This window comes from Arachis ipaensis, chromosome B01 (assembly GCF_000816755.2).
Source record: "Arachis ipaensis cultivar K30076 chromosome B01, Araip1.1, whole genome shotgun sequence".
Classification (NCBI taxonomy): domain Eukaryota; kingdom Viridiplantae; phylum Streptophyta; class Magnoliopsida; order Fabales; family Fabaceae; genus Arachis; species Arachis ipaensis.
In genome coordinates, this window is record NC_029785.2 from 10,241,110 (window position 1) to 10,248,640 (window position 7,531).

Consider the following 7,531-nt stretch of genomic DNA (forward strand, 5'->3'; position numbering starts at 1 on the left):
TACTTTTGATTTGAAATTAAATGAGAATAAAACCGAATATTATCTTTTGTTCTTTAGATAATTATTTTTTGAATTTTAGATATATTATCTTTTGGACTTTAGATACTATTTTATATGGGTTTTAGGGTTTAATGGGTGCCATGTTCAAATATAAATAATGCGGGTTTTAGTCCACAATATACCAAAGTAGTCTTTATTGCTTTTTCCCCATTAAAAGAGTTGCAATTCAGCCGTTTAGGAATACAGAAGGTTTTGGTTGAGGAAGATCGAAAGAACCACAAAATTCAAATTCTTTTGTCAATTTCTGATTTTTATGAGTAAACGTACGCTTTCGCATTATGATATTTTTTGTGATTCACTATAGATGATATGGGTTATTAAAATTAATTTATTCTAATATAATAATAATAATAAACTTTCATTTTATTCATTTATCAACTCAATCACTTTATAAAATCTAAATTCATAAAAAAAATAATAAAAAATAGAAAAAATTATCCTAAAAAATAATGAGATCCCAACAAAAACGTTTATCAATTTTAATTTGAACTTAACGTACAGATCATCCAGTTGACGTGTAACATAGGCATACTTCGTTAATTAATCATTAACTGAGGAAGAAAGAACTAATCAGTCTCACTCACATAATTAAAGATCCAAAACCAAAAAGAGAGGGTTTTTTTTGTTGTCTTTTAAAAAAAATTCTCCAGGGGCGAGATGGGTATTCCACCTAAAAAAACGAATAGTGATCATTTGAGTGTTTGACTTTTTGTTCTCACTTATCAGTATCGCGAAACGCAGCAAACCGAAACCCTCCGAAAATGGAAGCGGTGGGTTCAAGGCTGGGCCGAGCCTCCTCCCGCTACGGCGCACCCACCGTGTTCAGCGGCCCCGTCAGGAAGTGGAAGAAGAAGTGGGTCCACGTCTCTTCTTCCTCTTTACACACCACCAATACCACTAACACTCACTCTCACTCCACCACAACCAACACTACCACCAACAACAACGTCAACAGCGCTTCCTCTCGCCTCCTTCTCCGCCGTTGGACACCCATCACTGCCTCCTCTGCTGCCGAAGACGACGGCGACCCACGCGATGTCTCTGACGAGCCACCGCGAAGGAAGTTCCGCTATACTCCTGTAAGTTCATGCTGTATTTTTTTTCTTCTTCTTTTAAAATTGGATTTCTTGGCTTTTGATTGAAAGTCCTAAACTTTTTTTAATGTGCACTTTGAGGGATTTTGGCCTTTTGTGTAACACTTTTTTAATATATAATTTTTCCCATTGTTCTAGTGTTTGCATGTTTGCCAGAATTGGAATTTGGGGTTTAGGGTTTAGGATTAGGGTTCAGTCCCACCTCGAAATTCAGGTTGCACAAGATCCGTGTGATTTCACACCCCATCACAGGGGCCGTGTGACGATTGCACATATAGTTTTTTAATGTGGGTTGTTGAAATAGAGTTTCTTTTCATGAATCATGACCCTTTCTTATTTATTTATTTATTTATTTTTTGCTTCCATGGTTGTTTGGGTTTCTTGTGTTGGCAGTTTTGTTTTTTTGGTAACTGTAGATACAGGATCATGAGCTTATGAAGCTTGAATAAAACATAAATTGACAATAGAAAAACCTGTTTGTGCACTAACTTGTCGGTTAAAACCCATTGTTTCATTAGAATGTTGATCATAATTATGAGTGAAGCGTGGTCAATGTGATTATGTAGATTGCTGTGCTTGAAGAACAGAAGAAGGCTGTTATTGAAAAGGTTGAAGATGAACTCATAGCTGATCGTGACCAATTGCCCGAAGATCAGAGAAATGTGAATCATGAGATCCACGGAATGCTGAATATGAATGAAATGTCAGAGGAGAGCAAGGTAACGTAACTGGCTATTTTATTGATCTGCTTTCTATATAACAGTATATGAAAAAGAATGAAAGACATTTCTTGTGATTTGAATATAAATCCTAGGCTAAATTAGACATCCTTTTATCTGTGTAACATCTTACAAAATACAAAGGTGTCAAGTGTAATGTCACCTAAACTTAGTGCACATCTTAGAAGTCAAGTGTTATCATGTGAAATTTCACTTTAGGGATGTTAATGTAATTTATCCTTTATTCAACCTATTAATGTGGATCAACTCTCTGGTAGAGTGGTAGTGTAGTTTTTCCATTTAAGATTTGTGGACAAATCAATCTATAAAATAATACACCGCCAAAGCAGAGGGTTGATCTTTTGTGTGTTCATGCGCTAAACGTTACTGTTACTGTAAGTGCTATTTATGGACTGTTATCTTATCATCCATTCAGAAGGTACCAAAATCTTTGTGGTCAATTAAGTCTCATCCAAGAAATGATTGTCAAACAAACTGATTTTTTTACACAAACCCCTTACTTTAATTACGTAACTAATTTTTGTTGCAGGATTCTAACATTGGTGAGTTGGATCTCGGTTTGAGCTACCCTGGCATCAACAGCAAAACACAGTGATGTCCAATTGGAGAAAACATACCCAGTGGTGGGTGGACCATGAACTGAGAGAAAAACCCTATTTAAGTATTACTTAAAGAAATACCATCTAGCTAAATATATGACCATGTGATGTACCATCCTATCTTGACATGATTGCAGTTAGTTAGAATCTCGTGTGCGGAGTTAGTATTGTTTAACTAGTGCTAGTAGTAGTATAAAAATCAGGAACTAGTGTAGATAAGCTTAGGTTGATAGATATATTGCTAAATGCATCATACATGGATACATCATACGTGGTGTGAGTCTTGGTTTATGTAGATATAAAATCTTAGGTTGCTTTAAATATCTAGCTCCAATTATGCATTATTATGTGCAATAGTAGATACTAATGTGGTATTGGTTAATATGATAGGTATCCGAGTCAGAAAAATCTTTACATTCTTAACCTATTTCTTGGGATCAAATCCTAGTAGAGAAGAAAAAAAAAAAAGCCAGTAGTTTGTTAACTTTGCCCAAGTCTTCAATCATTTAAACTTTTGAATAAGCTAGACTGACCTATCTTATATATTTTTAAACGGAGGAGCCGCAATTTTATTTAGGTAGAATGTAATTGATTTAAGCTCTCAAAACTTATTTTTTATTTTCGATGCTTGTTCACTTGGTAAATTAATCTCACCAGCCACTTTACTAATAACTTAGAATTTGATGTATTTACTAAGGACAAGAAGAATGTAAGAACTCCNNNATTAATAAAATTATAATTGTCATTAATTATATATTTAAATTTTTTTAATTAACAAAATAAAAAATATGTATTAATTATTAAAAATACTAATATTGAAATAATATCTATTATAAAAGGTGTTCGTTTAACGCAATTGATCTCCAATAATACCAAAGGAGTTAACGTAACAATTAATTTGAAGCTGATTGTAAAACACAAAAATAAGCATGAACACGGCTGCATAATTTCTAAATTTCGACTTTACCGAAACCGTATCCGTAACTTTCCATAATATCCATGTAGACGGTTTGATCTTCCAAAGATATAAATAAGAAATAAAAAATTCTTACATGGACTACAACTGAATAATTTTCAGGCAATCAATGTAGAGGTGAGAGGTCCCACTTCAAAATATTTTCCTGGACTGAGTTCCTATGTAAAGAATAGCACAGAACAAACCAACCAAAATCCCTGGGAATCGAAACCTTAGTATGGAATCTTATTATAAAAAAATTATAAATAAAACTCCGAACGTAGGAGAAAAAGAATAGTATGTTGTGAGTGATTAATATTGTATGGTATAATTCAAAAGATTAGTGGACGTTGTCCACACCAAAAAATAAAAAACTCACTATTCAGGCATTCTCTTTTCTTATATGCCAAATCACTAAACTGCTTGTTAATCCTCTGCTTGTTGGGTAACACCAACTTCTGCCGGACGAAGAACTCGCTCATGAAGCATATAACCTGCCTGCAAAGGGCAAAAATAACAAGAAAATAATTTCATTAGCGAAACTGTGACTTTCCAATCTCATATTATTATTGCTTTTCAAAAAATAGGAGCATATTTATTCAAACAAAAAATTGCTACAGAAAAAGAATTAAGAAAGAAAATGCCTTGACAGTCAGTCATCTTTGCATTTCTTTATATGGTTTACCCTTTTTTGTTACATTGACAATAACAAAATTTGAATCTCATATCTCATGCATACCACTCAAACAGTCAAACCTCGGCATTTCTTTTAGAAGTTAATCCAAACAAGTTGTGCAGACCAGACTTCAAGAAAGTACAATTGAAAAAAAAAAAAAGCTATTTTAAAAAAAAATACACAAATAATCACCTTCCCCTGGGTTCCTTTTTCGTTTTTGAGAAGCTGATTAACAGTTATGTTATAACAGTACAATAATATTTGAACCAATTTTCAAGTAACTTAGAAGTATTTCTTTTTGCCTCAAAGGTACAATTTTAAAAGCTTATCCAAATGCGCCCATAAAATGAGATGAGTATGATCAAACTTATATATGAGAAGTTTACTATGTAAGACACATACATCAGCTAAACTTTTAATAATGCGAATTTGGGCTCAAAGAGCATGTACCAAATAGAACACATCAACAATTTTGAAGGTCAAATCAAGGGGGAAACGAAAATCAAATCACGATTCTGCAACAGAAAATACTGAAAAGTACCTTCAGAACAACTCCAACAGTGCCTGGGGGCTTGGAAGCATCAGGCATCTGGAAGATGGCATTATGCCTGTGAGGATTGAATGCCTCATTTGTGGGATCAAATTTTTCTACACCAAACTTCTTGAATACCTGCAAAAATATATTGTTAAACTTAAAGAATATGTTTAAGCACTAGCCAGAAGTTCTGTCATATGGTAGCACAAAGTCTGAGCACATAACTGCATAATAATAAGACCTTAGGCTTATATTTTTTACTTGGTCAATATTTATGACATTAAGGGACTACTTGTAATTCTTGTAAGGCAAGTAATTGGAAATGCTTTTTATAAAATAGAAGGATCATATTGTAAAATTGGTACAGCAAAAAATTCCTATCTTCTTGATGCATGGTGCAATTAAACCTTTTTTGTGGTCCCTTAGTTTTCTTCATTTGTCTCTACTCTGTTTTCTTTAATGCGCCCTAAAACCTGAGCTAAAACATCCTACATATTTCCTGTAATTGCAAACCATATAAATGTGGAGCAATGCAGAATGAAGTAAGAATGTAAATTTACATAACCATTTAAATAATACATTGGATAATTCAACAGCTTTGACGTTGCAACTAAACAGCCATAGAATCATGCTAAGCAGTCTACCTCTACAAGCTGTTTTTCAGTCATTTCAACACCCTCAAGAAGTGTTTTCAGAAGTTGTGCAGCTTCAACAGAGTCATTTGGTGCTTCAATCTTTGAAAAACTCTCCTTTACAACAGAGGAAGCTCTTCCCAAGTTATCAGCAACATCTAGTAAACTCTTCGCAAAATTCTACACCACATTTGAAAATAGTCAGCACAGAGTTGAGGAATAAACAACCGTAGGAGAAAAGGTCAGATCTGACACCTGTATAGCAAATTTTTTCGAATTCTCTGCTTCACGTCTAGTCCTATCCATGACATTCTCCATCTCGGCATAAGTACGGAGAACTTTATCCTGCATTTTCTCAATCTCTTTTTGCTTTACCTTCAAAAGTCCTTCTTTCTCAGCTGCAAGCTTTATTAAATCATCCCTTGATAGGTCACATTCACTCCCTATATCTGAATCAGAAAATGCAGGGTATTTAAAATCTCCATTCTTGTTCTTTTAGTAGATCAATTAAATTTGATACTGAAGTACCTGATTCTTTGGTCTGATCCATAGATTTCGCTTGATTACTGTGATCAGTTACATTAGCTTCTTCAGTTGTCTTTGCAGGGTCATCACTTGCAGGTTCAGGGTAAGCCGATGAAGAAAAATCAAATCTTGGATTTGAAAATGAATTTATTGGTAGGTTCAATAAATTGGATTGAATTGGAATCAGCTGGAATATAAGTAAGCACGTACGGAAGTAATCAGAATTTTACAATTCGTGACTAAAACAAATTTTACTCAATAGAGAATTTTAAGGGACAACATTAGATAGTACACAAGAACAGTGAAAAAATAGTTAAGAGATGTACATAACTAGCAGATTACAGAGTTCTAATCAATCACTATTTCTTCCATAATCATCAGGTACAACATGACTTCTCAAAACATTTGCAAAACAACTAACAAACAATATTTTTATAATGGAAAAACAAGTTAAATTGTTCCAAAGAGCTCTGGTTAACCTTTAAGAAGATTAAAAAGTTTAGAACAGAAAAAGCCCAGCTAGAAGAGATTGATTAATAGCCAACTTGTTGCAAGATAAAATTGAAGATTCACAAATACGTTACATCAATAGATAATACAAAAAGAAATAAAAAAATCTCAGATTAAAAACAATGCGAAAACCCATCAAAATTCTAGTAAGTTCTAAAACCCTAGCAAAACCCTACAACACAAATACAAAAAACGCACAGAAAAAATCACATTCTTCAACCGATTCTGATTAATTTACCTTGTTTGGCGATTGATGCACGAGGGAATGAAAGTGATTGGAGAGCGTTGTGGGCATGGATTGGGGCTTTGCGGAAGCATAGAGAAGCGTAGAGCTTCGACACAAGGACCTTGAAGAACGAGAGAAGACCCTGTATAGCGACATCGCTGAAGAGTAAGAAGAAGAAGAGGAACAGAAGTGGTGAACTGGAGGGAAAATGGGTAATTGAAGGAATTGGAATGAGAGGGTTTGGGTTTGCAGACGGAGAAGTAACGATGAATGTTTTATGAGGGAAAAGTAAGGGAAAGAAAAATGAATGGAAATTTTGCTTGGGAAGAAAGAAAACTAGACAAGTGTTCCAGCATTTGTTTTATTTTATTTTATTCTCAATTAACAACACAAATAACAACTTTGCACTGGATTTATAGATTTAAAAAAAAAATTAAGTTCTTCAGAAAATTCTAAGATAGACTTAATACTAAGGAGAAAATAGTCACCAAAAAAAATATTAAGAAAAAAATATGTAATTATAACTTATAAGATTGGAATTTGTAAGTTACCCAATACTAATGTAAAATAAAATTTTTTATTTAAATTAAATAAATATAGTATTTTTTCAAAATAAATAAACGTTGAAAAATTTATTAAAATACATTCTGAGTCACATTCGAGTACTGAAGGTCATTCTCTAAAATGACCACATACGAATGCATCGATTTTATGCTGTGATAGGGTGTCTACAAATTATATCTCGAGTGCATCCGTAATATGAATATAAGCATATCTCAGATACACTACACGTATTTTTTGATTCGAGTCAGTGTGTTCGAAATAAAAAAAATTTAAATGCCTCTTCAGCATCCGAGATATAATGAATCGATGAGTTTTACAAAAAAATGTTCCATTAATAATTTTACCAAAATAACATTTAAACTTATTAAGTGCAAATAAATCTTAAACTTCCATTTTTTTTCTTTTTGAAGTAAAA

At 33.2% G+C, this 7,531-nt stretch overlaps 2 protein-coding genes across 2 annotated transcripts; one reads left to right on the forward strand and one right to left on the reverse strand.

Annotated features, from left to right (window-relative positions):
- LOC107621393 lies at positions 699-2,860 on the forward strand. Its single transcript, XM_016323442.2, has 3 exons — positions 699-1,139; positions 1,721-1,873; positions 2,424-2,860. Exons 1-3 carry the CDS (start codon positions 822-824, stop codon positions 2,487-2,489), a joined length of 537 nt encoding a protein of 178 aa, XP_016178928.1. The 5' UTR covers positions 699-821; the 3' UTR covers positions 2,490-2,860.
- Positions 3,438-6,910, reverse strand: LOC107621305 (protein GrpE). The gene is made up of 6 exons (XM_016323363.2): positions 6,565-6,910; positions 5,820-6,003; positions 5,547-5,740; positions 5,304-5,471; positions 4,666-4,794; positions 3,438-3,946 (listed from the first exon to the last, which is right to left on the reverse strand). Exons 1-6 carry the CDS (start codon positions 6,706-6,708, stop codon positions 3,875-3,877), a joined length of 891 nt encoding a protein of 296 aa, XP_016178849.1. The 5' UTR covers positions 6,709-6,910; the 3' UTR covers positions 3,438-3,874.

Bases quoted from the DNA above. Each gene is read 5' to 3' on its own strand.
- LOC107621305 (XM_016323363.2), bottom strand. From the start codon at position 6,708: ATGTCGCTATACAGGGTCTTCTCTCGTTCTTCAAGGTCCTTGTGTCGA. The intron at 5,741-5,819 runs GTACTTCAGTAT...TTTCTGATTCAG, and splicing joins GGATCAGACCAAAGAATCAG to ATATAGGGAGTGAATGTGAC. The intron at 4,795-5,303 runs GTAGACTGCTTA...ATATTTTTGCAG, and splicing joins CTGAAAAACAGCTTGTAGAG to GTATTCAAGAAGTTTGGTGT.
- LOC107621393 (XM_016323442.2), top strand. From the start codon at position 822: ATGGAAGCGGTGGGTTCAAGGCTGGGCCGAGCCTCCTCCCGCTACGGC. The intron at 1,140-1,720 runs GTAAGTTCATGC...GTGATTATGTAG, and splicing joins GGAAGTTCCGCTATACTCCT to ATTGCTGTGCTTGAAGAACA. The intron at 1,874-2,423 runs GTAACGTAACTG...TTTTTGTTGCAG, and splicing joins AAATGTCAGAGGAGAGCAAG to GATTCTAACATTGGTGAGTT.